This window comes from Camellia sinensis, chromosome 6 (genome assembly GCF_055761805.1).
Source record: "Camellia sinensis isolate YWXY chromosome 6, ASM5576180v1, whole genome shotgun sequence".
NCBI lineage: Eukaryota > Viridiplantae > Streptophyta > Magnoliopsida > Ericales > Theaceae > Camellia > Camellia sinensis.
This window is the reverse complement of record NC_138966.1, coordinates 35,951,165-35,964,745: the sequence shown is the minus strand read 5'-3', so window position 1 is coordinate 35,964,745 and position 13,581 is coordinate 35,951,165. Positions and strand designations below refer to the sequence as shown.

Sequence of the window (13,581 nt, the reverse complement as noted above, 5' to 3'; positions counted from 1 at the left end):
GTAATAAGTGTGCGTGCGTGTGTGCATGTCTTCCAACCCCACGTCTTTCTCCCTTTTATTTAACCGCTTTCGATGGTTAGTTTAAGGACATTTTCAATTAGCATACTTTATGCTCGCATGTTTGCATCCATCCATTTGCATTGCATGCACCGAGGCTCGGTGCATCATTCAAACTGCATTGCAAATTCAATATCTTCTTTGAATACGTGTTTAAAAGCATGTCATCAAATTGGATCAAATCATATGCCATATTAGTAGCCGAGCCTATTAATTGCATTATTGCATGTGTTGCATTAGGCATCTTGTATAGTTAGGATCATGCATCTTTCTAACTAGTTTTTGTTTTGGCTTGGAGTACTTGGTGAGTTTTATGCTTTAGCATGCTTGCATGAGTGCGATTGCCATGTTGCCATGATAGCATGCTTGCCATGAGACTATTTGCTTAAATGATTAATTGCATGAATGCCTGTGGATGAAGGCTTGATTGTTTGAATTGGAACAATTCAACGAATGTATGTTTTAAGCCCACTTTGCGAAGTGGCGAAATCATGTTTTAAGCCCACTTGAGGTGGCAAATCTGCATTTCTAAGCCCACTTGAGAGTGACAAATTCAAACCATTTTCGAGAACAAACATGAGTTGAATTCGTTCTAATTCTTGCAATTTTAGTCTATACTTGTTTGTGTGTGCGCCACTTAGTAAAGTTAGGTAATAACTGGAATAAGAACACATAAGGTTTATAAAACAACATATCATGGTTAGTAGAGGCCGATCCTTTGATCGGGCGAGCGGGGGTGCTCATCTCATGACCTTTGCCTCTCGTACCCAAGTTCCTGAGCCGAGGCAACTTTGGTGATAACGGACACGTGGCCTTTGGCACGAGTCAGGGTTTCCTAAATTTTCCAAAACAAAATATTTAGGTGGCGACTCTGTAATCTGGCAAAGCCGTCTAATTTTGGCATTATTTGATTGAAAATTGATTTTCCAAAATGATTTGCCGGATTGGACTCTTTGGTGTTTATCAGTTTCACATTGCACTTTGTGAGATTAGATTCATAACCATGATAGGAGTCCGAACTGTAGGACCCAATTTCGAGCTCTCCGAAAGAGGGCCGCAAAAAAAGTCTAGCTACAGTACGATCCAGGCGAGGTTGAGGGGCAGCGTCCTCGAAGCCAAAATGGCTTGATCACTTAAGCGACCATTTGTCTGCTTGAGCAGGAAATGGCTCTAAACTTCTAGGAAGAAAATTTTACTGCTCAAACAGTCAACCTATATGTTTTGTACTGCCTACTTACACAGCTCGAGCGGTCTTCGCGATTCAGTTTACTATAAAGTGCGCTATTTGCTCATTTTACGGTTTAAGCCATCTAGAATTTGAGAGAATAAGAAAAGACAAAATGTTTTCTATTGAAGGCTGTTTTATATGAGTTTCCTTGGTGCATAGAAGGCGATCGATTGATCAACGATCTACAGATTGTCAAACATCAAGGGTTATTCTTATTATTTCATTCACAAAAGAGAGAGAGTTGTTTCTTGGTGGATATCGGGGAATTTGGGCATGAAGCTTTAGTGGATTCCGGAGTGGCTCATTGCCGTGGATTCAACATTGGGCAAGACAATTTCAAAGTGAAGACAGTGGTAAAACGAGTTTAGTTTAATTTGGCGTGGATTCATTAGGTAATTTCGAATATTTTTGTGTAATTTCTTTTTGTTTTCTTAGTGGATTGTTTTGTGACTTTGGCTTATGATTTTTTTTTTTATCACAATTGAAGGCACTCCAATTGTGGTCTATGTTAAATCGTTATGTCGATTTATCTTGCCTGTTTGATTGAGATTGTTATTCATTGTTTAAAATTGAAACATAGTCACAAATCAATATCTTGGGGATTATAGATTTTTCAAAGAGATTAGAGAGAGAGAGAGAGAGAGAGAGAGAGAGAGAGAGAGAGAGAGAGAGAGAGTGGATCATCTTTGGTGGTGGTTTGTCGGTCGAGGGAGAGGTGCAGGTGCAAGTGGAGAGGTGCAGCGACGAGGTAGTGGTTCATTGGTTGAGAGAGAAGAGATGTGCAAGATGGCGAGGGCGAGGGCGGGGGCAAGGGCAAGGCAGTGACAGACCTGTAGAACAAAGAGGAGAGAGAGAGAGGGGTTGTGTGGTCTATCATTGTTGATCAGAAATATATAGGTGGGTTTTTTTGGTCCTTTTACTTATGCATGTCCTTCTAGACAAAATGTTTTAGAATGTGGACTTCTGACTAATAAAATTTGATTTTGGATTTATGGAATTTTGGTTTATTACCTTTGGCATTAAATATTAATTGTAATTTGGATATTAACAAATTAAACCATTTAATCAATTTTTGCATTACTATAAATTAAAAATAAATATTTTTTTACAAACGTACTAAGTCATACATGTACCCCTTTTTTTTAAGATTTTACTAAAATGACGTATCTGTATCGTACCAGTAGCAGTGTACCTATGCTTCATGGATATTAGGCATTTTATGTACATTGAGTTTGATGCTAAAATACTTTTTTTGGGGTCAATTTTAGTTAACGAAAATAGACAAATGGTTTAAATTAAAAAAAAAAAATCATGATTCAAAAGATTTGTTAAAAACTCTTATTTTGTTACAAGGGTCAAACTTTGGAATATATACATATATATTTGTAATGTTTTCTAAATTTAAATTATATTTTTTTCATGAATCAAAGGGACCAGTTTTTTGGAATATGAGGCAACTCCCTGTCTCATTTGCATTTATTAGTGTGTTAGAAGTTATAAGTAACTACTCTATAATTCAATGAACCATACTCTATTTCCAACTCTTGCTTCATTTAACCAAAATTCTAATACAGAATTACCTTATTAAGTACATTGTTTTGAAATGAAAGTTCATAATTCAATCACATTTTTTCTATAAATAATTTATGTGTACTTTACATACTCTCTAGTAGAGTTTACAAGGGCAGTTCATGCCAATCAATATATTATCGTTGCACAAGATGTATTGGAATTTCACAACAGTCAGAGATGTTATCCTTGCTGCTGTTAACTACAGTGCATGTCCATACCACATAAAGATTAGAGAGAGTTTGTGTAGAGAAAACATATTTTTTTGGAAAAGAGAAAATAAATCTTACACGTGTCAAAGATGGGATGGACAAGCCAAGTATATCAGGTGACAAGAGCAATAGTATACGTGTCAAAACCTTTGATTCAGACATAGCAGGTCCAACATGTCACAATCTCTAAAAAATTGAATTCTTGTTTTGGTGTACGGAGTGGGCATCGGGATACCCTTGAAATTAATCAATACCTAAAGAAGGTTGAATGGTTCTACTTCATTTTTAATGCTACTACTGGTTCTAGTATGGTCCAGCTTTGTTCTGAAATGAAGCAGACGACAAAAATATTAATGAATTAAAGGTAAAAAAAAATTATAAGAATCCATAGCTCAAATCCAAATTCAAAAGTTTCCAAATTGAACTCAATTGATCAATTATAAAACTGACATGTTGTTTTCTGTATTTAAGATTTGGAAACCTTGGCCATTGCTCTTGTTGCCTAATATAATAATTGTCCATTTCCTATCAATCCCATCATTAACAAAATGTAAGATTAGTTTCAAACATTCAAATGCACTGTATAGTTGGGAGCAACAAGGATAGCATCTCTGATTGTTGCAAAATTCCTCGATCCATCTTGTGCAACCATAATATATCAATTAGAATGGACTGTCCTTGTAAACTGCAACAGAAAATGATCAAAAATGGTGAGGGGCTAACATTTTCTTTTCTTTTGGAAATGGGTTTTTATGCATATGTTTCAAAGAAGTTTGTCAAGAGTGGTGACACCCATATTCCAACCAATTCTATAGTGACCTTTGATTTTCTTTCAAATAAAAATAAATAAATAAAAAAGAAAGAAAGAAAAAGAAAAAAGAATTATGTTTGAACTCTGTGGTCCTCTCTCCCTTGGAAGGTGTCAAATTTCCAAGAAGAGTAGCTATTCCCCTAATGCTAAAGGAGGCAATGCTTATATAAGCAAGGAATATGGACAAAATAGGCAACAATGAACTGTGTGTTTGCATTAGAATTATAACTCTTGTCCTTTAGTCATTCCAAACAAGGCATATATTGTCCCTTGATAAGAAAATTGCTAGGTAGGTCACTAGCACTGCTGGAAAAATGATTTTTAGCGGCGTTTTAAAAACGCTGCTATATGTATGAAAAACGCCGCTAATTTCTTTAGTGACGCTTATCACCAAACGTCGAGGACGCGGCCGTCGCTATAAGTTTATGACGCTTTAAAAACGTCGTAAAATTAGTATAGGCGACGTTTTTAAAAACGCCGCTAAATGCGTTAAATAATGATAAAATGACGTCATCCAATATTTAGCGACGTTTTTAAAACGCCGTAATAGATTTTTTTATTTTAAAAAAAATATCCGTTGGCACTGTAGTGGCGTTTTGAAAAAACGCCGTTATAGCTCTTTCTTTAAAAAAAAAATTGTTCTGAATCTATTATATTTAACTAAAAAACATACCTGTAATAAAGCTGAAAAAAAATAATAATATGAATAAAATTTTACAACTACTTCAATATATTGACTAAATAAACATTACATGATTGTGTCTGAACCAAAATCAAACAACAAACACAATCAAAAAAGAAAAAGAAAAAATAGGTTAAGTCAGACCCAATCTACCCCTCCTAACACCCAATAATTAGGGATAGGAATGGAATGAAATCCAAAATACTAGGGGAGTTGCTATTTGCACAAGCAATTCTTCCAAGTACAACCACCTTAATGGAAGTTCCCTTCTGAAACATAGATCCACTGTAGAACCCATACCCTTCCATATTGAAGCAAATTCAACATCAATGTACCTAAAAACAAGAGAAAAATATGTCATTTAAAATTCATAAGCATGCCAAGAAAAATCAACACAGCAGATAGATAATATAGACAAACCCAGCTTTGGCGAATGACCTTCAATACAATATTGTGAAAAAATATAACGAAAGATAGATGAGTGATAGAAAAAAAAAAAAAAAAATCAAATTTAAGTCAATACCCAAATTAACCAATAGACAGACTGGTAATCACTACTGAGTTCTCCAATTAATGTTTATCATCTAAATAAACCAAAATATATTTTGATACATAGAAATTGACATAATGGTGAATGTATCCTCATATTTAGAAGCATTAGAGACAAAAGAATATAGCTCCAGAAAAGTAAGAGAAAAAAACACCGCTTAAACCCATTTTAGAAATCACTTATCTTTTCATTATGACATGTTAACAGTGAAGAGCGTAGTTTCAACAATTAAAACTCATACTGCTTGACTAAAGTAGAGAGCACATATGAGTAGGCTTGAAAGAGTACAAACCTGTAGCAGTTCAAGACATCAAATATGGTTTTGTTAATTAAATATTTATTTTATGACTTGAATTATTGTCACACATGGATATAAAGAGAACATGAGACAGTAAACTTTGAGGTAATTTGAACCACAGACAGTAGACTTGAATTAAATAGTACTAATTTCGTAGTATGCGAGTTCAACATGTGGCCATTGAAACTTCAAAATGTGGGTTTGCTTCTTACATAGTTCATTTACTTTAGTACTATTTTTCCTTCAGAAATAATTATTTTCTTTGGCACTCCTTTTTAATCATGCAATGTATTGTGCTAGTCTGAAAATGAATTGACTCTATTAGCATGTTTTAGCAAACAATATGTATGGAATATATGTATATATGTATGCAAGCAAACCTATCTTATGCATCAAAAAAAAAAAAAACAAAACAAAACAAAACTAACCTGCCCTGAAAAAATAGAGTGATGAATAAGACAGAGCTGATCAAAGCTCCTTAGCTTCTATAGAGATCTGCAAGAACCACAAAGATCTCACCAACAAAAATGGCCATCATGGACAGACTAGCCGAAGTTGACTGTTTTGTACAAAAGCCATATATGCGTAACCAACCTAGACAGCCGGAAAAGCCATGGTTTCACAAGCTTCGAGCAACCTTTTCATACAGATCACGAGGCCAGTTCCTATTCAAATTGTTGGCAAGGAAATTCGCAATCTGCTGAGGGCAAAAAAAAAAACCTCACCATCATCAAAGTTCAAATGGAATATACTTCAAAGCAGATACCAGAAAGCTGGTTCAGCACCAAGAAAACTCATCATCAAAGTAAAGTTAAGACAGTATCTTTCATGAATGAGAAATGTTAGAACGGTTCTACTTTACGAATAAACATTCAGTTTCCATAGGCAGTGTTTCATCGTGGAAGAACATCATCATTATCAACAGTAAACAAGTCCAGAATAGCCATAAGTCATGACTAAAGTAGAAGGGCACCCAAATCAGACAATGAAAACAGAAAGAAAGTTCTACTTGTATTGCCAAACATACCTTGGTTCTCAGGGCACGAAGTGATCCATCTGACTTCTCATCAAAGTAACTATGACTTCTCATCAATAAGAGGGTACACTCTCAAGCTGTGTTTGGAACTTTGGATCAAGGATTTGTTGAGGAAGAAGAAAAAGAAAGCTGCATTCTAGTAGAAACAACTACTGAATTACTAAAAAGAGCCACTCCAAGTTTTAGCAGAATTTGCACATGTTGGCAGCAAAAAGACATTTTGTATCGTTATCTGAAAAAGGGATAAAAAAAAAAAAAAAAGAAGTTTGCTTTCTAGCATAAATAACTTTTGAGTTTTGAATTACTGAAGCAATTCTCAAGGAAACTAAGACAACAGAAGGAATTAGTTTTCCAAGCTCAGTTACAAAATAGCAGGGATCTGAAAACAGAACTTCTGTCAGCATAGAAAGCAAACTACATAAGCACAGTCAATTTATGGCAAAAGCATTTTCTATAGTTGGGTATGACCAGCAATAGGCATTCAATAAACATAATATTGATATCATTTGACTTGGAAAAAAATAACTTACTGTGAAATTCCCATTCCATAATTCGAAAGAGACATCTCAACATCTATTTATTTCATGCTAAATATTCATGACAAAGGCGAGGAATAAGAACAAAACAACCTTACTATGCATAATACGAAAAAGTAGCATGGGATTATAAGCAATGAGATAGAGGATCAGGCAATGGAGTTCTCTCCAGACAGAAATTCGGAAAGGTATACTCCTGCAGATCCATTAGGGAAATCTAGGCCACGAACACCAGTGTAGCTAGAAATTCTCATCAATCAGAGCACACTCTTATGCTATGTTTGGGTCTAGGATTTGTTGAGGGGAAGGGGGGGGGGGGAGAAGAAGAGGAAATCAATTTTCTAGCAGAAATGACATTTGAAGTATTGAAAAGAACCACTCCAAGGTTTCCCAGAATTGCATACATTGGCAGCAAAAAGACATTCTTATATCATGAGTTGAAAAAAAGAAAAAAAGAAAAAAAAAAAAAAAACACTTTCTTGCAGAAATGGATATTGAATTATTGTAACAATTCTCAAGGAAACTAAGACAATGAAGGGCTTGTTTCTCCAAGCACAGTTTCAAGAGAGCAAGGATATGAAACAGAACTTACGTCAAAGCAAACTACATAATAGAAAAAGTTGGGTTACAGAAAAAGCATTTTTCAGAGTTAGGCATAACCAGCAATGGGAAATCAGTAACGGGTTCGCAAATGTAGTTATTGAAAATCAATTTTTGAACAGGTTAAACCTAATGTCAGAGGATAAAAAATAAACTTTATCAATATTATGTTTATTGAATGCCTATTGATAAAGTTTATGTTCACTTGCTTACTGGTCAGAGGCTGACAAAGTTTATTTTTTGCAGCCCCAAAAATTGTATAAGAAGTTTATTAAACAGAGTCATTCACATTAATGTAAACACCAAAAACAAAACAAACAAAAAAAAACCCACAAAGATGCAACTACAACCACCAAAATGTTACACAAACTTAGCAAACCCGTCATCAACTGGCTTCAACGCCTCCTTTGGGACCCTGATTGGTGCCCCCTTACCCTTGGCAGCCTTCATTGTCATAATTGAATGCCTTAAAAAGTAAAACAGCCTTAGATTAGAACCCAAAATCTACACAGTAATTTATTCCAGCAAACTATTTTTCAGTAACTAAACAGACAGAATCACAGATTTGAAGCTCAAATAACAAACAAGCAACAATCAAATTAAACTTCATAAACACAATCATATACATACATATACACACACACACACACACACACATATATATATATATATATGCAATTTGTATAGATCAAAAAGAAAGTAGAGAAACGAAACATACCTTGAAGATCAAAAAGAAAGTAGGCCACTGTCAGAAGTAAAGGTGTGGCCTGCCAAAAATATAAAAAAGAAGTGAAATCTATGATATTGCAAAACAAGGAAACAAAGATCGGCAAAAAAGAAATGGTTTAGAATGTGGTTGTTCAAATCTATGTTAAAAAAATAAATTACCTCTATTTCGAAACTGAGAGCTGCTAAAGCAGTTAAGCTACCAATCCGTAGTCAGTATGTTTTTCCAGGAATAACCCTGAGAACATAAGGAGAGCATTCAGGATTTGTAGCATTACAAAGATCGGCTTGTATACCAGGAGTAGAGCAATTGAACTGTCCTTTTCCTTGTATCAGAAGAAGGATCTGTAGCTGTTTCATGAAAGGAGTCAAGATAAATGAAGAATAGATAACACACCCAAGGCAAAGTTCACTTAACAATAATGCTGGCATGAGAAATTTTACTTTCTACTGGTTGAGAAAACATACCAATGACAGAGCCATCAGCAAGTGGAGGATCTGGTGAGACAAAATGCCAAGTTGCTAGTACAGGTTCCATTTGGGATTTTGTTGGCGATTGAGTCCATGGCTGAGATAAATCTTCAAACACAAGGTTCGAAGCAATTCGAAGAGGCTTTGGTGCAGTAATCAACCTTTCTTGAACAATAGTGGTAGATGTATTAGACAAAAGTGGTGGTGTATTAAGGCGTGGTACACCTGCAAGTGAGATGGGGATTAATTGAAAAGAGAATAACTGATATGAAAGACGAAAGGCGAAAGGAACCAAACAATTGTAGGGAATACAGATGGGGTAAAAACAATAACGAAATTATGCCGTTTCTCAACCTCTTCTTTCAAGAATCATTTCAAGGTATGATTTAGTGACCCATGGCCCATTTACACCAATCCTCAATGCTTCTGCTCCAACCATCTACATGACAGAAACATATCAAGATATAGCACAAGTTAAGACACAAGATTCTTTTTTGATACAAGAAAACATCACTAATTCAAACTTCTTCAACTAAAGTTTTTACCATGCAAAACATGAACAGAAAAAAACCTATAACAAAATAATAGTGAAAAGAAGTATAAAATTCACTGCAACAATAGTAGAAAGTATGATGAGAGGAAGATTTATTATATGGGAAAGATGCTAGCCAAATCATAATGCGATTTCACAATAACCCAATAATCGTATTGGTATTGGCGATACAATCATATATGTTGGTGAAGGAAAATCTAAGCTTATGCCAAAAATGTTGGTGAAGGAAACTCTAAGTTGATGCAGGATTGTAGGAAGAGAAACAAACCCCTGTAGAACAATAACAGAGCCACAAAAAAAAGAAATAGATTGGAAAGTGTGCATGTGCCTCTCTATACAGAGTCATAGACGGAGGATCAATTCAGAGAATTGGGTGCAGAGTAGCCCACTCTGACTCTAAATCAACATGGATTAGAGGCACAACCATGGTTTTTAAAGGTCACGATACAACTGGAATGTCATCAATAAAATTTGGATTATTACTACATGAAATAAAGAAAATGGTGCATGAACCTTTCTAGAAAATTAACAAATATGGAAGTCACTCAACAGTAATGAAACAATAACCTCGTTCAAAAAAGGGTCCACCATGCCTATTACAATCCCATTAATATGTAAAAAACGCAACAAACCAACTTCAATGCACAGTTCTAATACCCAAGCCATTCGGCTATGATATGTCAATGGATGAAATAAGTCCATCAACAAGTACATTAAAATCCAGGAAAAGAAAATGACACAATTGGTGGAATGAGCAGTGAGTTTTTCTTCTTTTAAAGTGAAGAAAAAGGAACTTATATTGCCAGTTCCAATTTCCACCTTATGCATTGGTATTTTAAGGTGCTAAACTTGCAAAAGCTCCTAAATGCAGCCCAACTTATATATTACTTGTATGGATTTTTTTCAAAACTTTAGTCAGCAATATGCATCATCTTCAATGTGTATTGCATTTTAGTATAGCTTGTACATTTCTATTGTTAAGCAAGTATGATATTTAATTTAATTTTTTTTATATATATAATTATGTATTCAATTTTGTAACATTGTTATGACCATTCCATAGTCCTATCTATTGCTTTCTACTGAATATTAGATTTCCTTTTGATCCATGAGAAGATTGAGAAGAGAATAACATAAATGCTAAAAATGCCATCATAAAGAAGAGATTTCTAATCAATTCAAATGATTTCTCTCAATCCACACATAAAGAAATATGAAAAGAAAATTACAAAAAAAAAAAAAGAAAAGAAAGGAAAAAAAAGAAGGTAACTATTAAATGACAAGAACACTAGTTCTACAATGCATAGAAAGATCAAAATTTTGGGAGAACAAGTAGAAATATTTCTCAGAATTATACAATGCATAGAAAGATCAAAATTTTGCTTTTCGTTTGTTGTCTTCAGAATTTGGTTTCAAGAATTTGAGTTAACAAGGCCAGATTTTTTAAAAGACCATAATGTTGTGTTATTGCCTCTGTTTCTTTCTTCTTTTTTCCTTTTGAGGCTCCATTTGTTTCATCTAAAATATTTCTTACCCCGGAAAATATATTTTAGGCAAAAATATTTTGCACAAAAATATTAATGCTCTTTTCATCTGACTATGTTTGGTTGCATTTGAAAATTAAGAAGATGAAGAGTTCCAAATCCACGGAGACAAATCACGGACCTATGCTCAAAATCAAACTTCGAAATCGCAATCTGAGATGAATCACTGAACTGAAGAATAATCACCGAACTGAAGAAGAATCGAAAGAGATTTGAGTGAGAGAAAGGGAGAGCAACTAACCTTTGATTGAAGAAGACGAAGAGTTCCAAATCCACGGAGATGAATCACTGATCTATGCTCAAAATCGAACTTCGAAATCGCAATCCCGAGATGGATCGCCGAACTGAAGAAGAATCGAAGAAGAATGACTGAACCGAAGAAGAATCGAGAGAGAGAGAGAGACGAGTGAGTGAGAGATTTGAGTGAGTATGAAGGAGACGGCGGTGCTCAAAATAGGGTTTTCAAAATAAAAGTTTAGGGAGATGGAAGAGGGTGTGAAGAGAGACAGGGAAGAGGGTGTGAAGAAAGACAGGGTTTTGGAGGCGCTTTTTAAACGTCTTCTATTTACAAAACGGTACCGTTTTACCTAACAACAAAGGCGACGTTTAAAAAACGCCGTTAATTATCAAAAAAAGTGACATTTAATAAAACGTCGTTAATTAAACGCCGTTAAATCGTCATTTTCCTGTAGTGTAGTGGACTACCCTTTTCCATTATGGGGTATGCATAACAACTTATTAGATCATAAATTTGCATAAATATTTAAAAAGAGAGAGAAAAATATGTGAGGACAACTGCAACATTGTTTAGTTGCATTTGGATTTCCTTCTTGATCAATGACAATTGTAGTATTGTCATTATATTGTATTATCTTATAGTTACCACGTTTGAGTTTTTTACAGGTACAAACAATTACAGTTCTGATCTTTCTATGAGCATATTTGGTACTGCTTCTTTTAATAATAGTAACAATAACATCACCAATATGATTATATGGGCAATTGCTAGTTCTTATGATTTAAATACACATCAATTCTCATGCCCCATTGTTATCTACTACGGTCAAATGGGTCTCCTTTCCCTTTTAAATTATATTTTATTCATATTGTCCTCGTAATTTTCTGTTTCCTTTCCAAATCTCTACTCAAAATAATGATCTACATACAATGTACAACCTTAAAAGAACCTATTTTTAAGAAAATGACAAAGTGCCCATCATCATAGCTTATCAACAGCCTAAATGGAGCCCAGCACTATTGACTAGTGTTTTGAAATAAATAAAATCAACTTAAGGAGAGAATGGCAAGGGCCAGGTATTGCTTATAGTCGATCACTTGTATGTAAAATAATCTAAAATGTTCAAGTTTTCTTCTCCTGGTTTGGACAAGGGGGGCTGGGGAGGTAAAAAGAAGATATTTTTGGTCAAAATATCCTTATTACTCATTTGTATTGGGAAAAAGGACATATCAATTAAGTTTAATGGGAAAGGTTCTTGATTTAATTTTTGCGTAGGTTTACAAAGCAAAAAAATATCATAAATTAAATTAATTGACAACTTTGTCCTTCATTGTAAGAATGATCTCTCTCTCTATTCTACAACTCTTTCTCTCTCTGTCTTCTACAATGTTCTCTTTTTTCTCTCTTAGTACAACTTTTTTTCTTCTATATTTACCATCTTTAAGTCCATTGATCACCTCTTATCACCTCTACCATCAGTTGGCGTCACTCATCATCACTGCCATTCGTCACTCTCTTGGATCTACAACCGGTGACAACCATTTTCATCATCAACTTTCAACAACTCAGATATGCTATCCATGAACTAATATCTGAGATTGATGAATTCAAATCTAAGACTAACGGCCTCAGATCTATTAGAAAAATCTCATCAGAGTTGTCCATCTAGGCTCTGTAGCGAATATGAAGATTTTACTATTAGCACGTGGTAAAATTTTACTCTCATGATAATATTTGTTCAATGTTTTGATAGATTTTTTGTTTAATATTTCTACTAGTAATAGAAAAATCATAGTAAGTATTGTAGTTGGTGGTGGTGGTGGTGTAAAAATTTATTATTTAAATGTTAAATTGATACTGCAAAATTTTATTGTCATACACCGAGTCAAAATTTTTTTTTTTATTAGCCACAAAGTCAAATTTTACTATATATAAAATAGTAAATTTTGAATAGATCTTTCTGTTTTTCCTGAGTAATAGTGATGGTATGGCAGTGGTGGTTGTCGTTAAAAGCTGGAGATTCATGTTAAGGTGTTCTTTTAAAAAAATGGTTGCCGTTAATGAGCAGTCGAAAAGCAATTGCTAGAAATTACTAACAACCAACAGAGGTAGTGGTTGTCGATGACTAGTGGTTGGTATTATAAGGTGGTGGTAGTATGAGATGGTGAGGAAGAAGACTAATAAAACTTGAGATATTTTTGTCATATTTTAATTATATTACGATATTTGTCTTTATTGAATGATAACTTTTTAATTTGTCCTTTTTGCAAGAAAAATAAAGACTGAGCCAGTTTTCACCAAAACTCCCGAAAAATAATTCCAACTTAAACAAAATCTTATCATTCTTTGATATTGTTTGTTGGAATCATATCAAAACTTTACAAAATGACACTTTGAGAGCATCTACATGTATTATTTTTCATATCTACCCATCAACCAACATCTATCAAAGTTTAGGCACATGAACGGT

General features: G+C 34.2%; 1 protein-coding gene across 5 annotated transcripts; it reads right to left on the bottom strand.

Annotated features, from left to right (window-relative positions):
* Positions 1–4,556: 4,556 nt before the first annotated feature.
* On the bottom strand, positions 4,557–9,222 carry LOC114295981 (uncharacterized). 5 transcript variants are annotated; one of them, XM_082873702.1, is made up of 8 exons: positions 9,131–9,222; positions 8,774–9,001; positions 8,468–8,656; positions 8,298–8,346; positions 6,435–8,045; positions 6,002–6,107; positions 5,836–5,902; positions 4,557–4,894 (listed from the first exon to the last, which is right to left on the bottom strand). In XM_082873702.1, the coding sequence occupies exons 1-3, from the start codon at positions 9,213–9,215 to the stop codon at positions 8,580–8,582; spliced, it is 390 nt and encodes a 129-aa protein (XP_082729828.1). In that variant the 5' UTR covers positions 9,216–9,222; the 3' UTR covers positions 4,557–4,894; positions 5,836–5,902; positions 6,002–6,107; positions 6,435–8,045; positions 8,298–8,346; positions 8,468–8,579. The 5 variants fall into 5 exon arrangements, with proteins under 5 accessions (XP_082729828.1, XP_082729826.1, XP_082729827.1 ...); XM_082873700.1 differs by having other exon boundaries at positions 6,002–6,104; XM_082873701.1 differs by having other exon boundaries at positions 5,836–6,107.
* Positions 9,223–13,581: the final 4,359 nt, after the last annotated feature.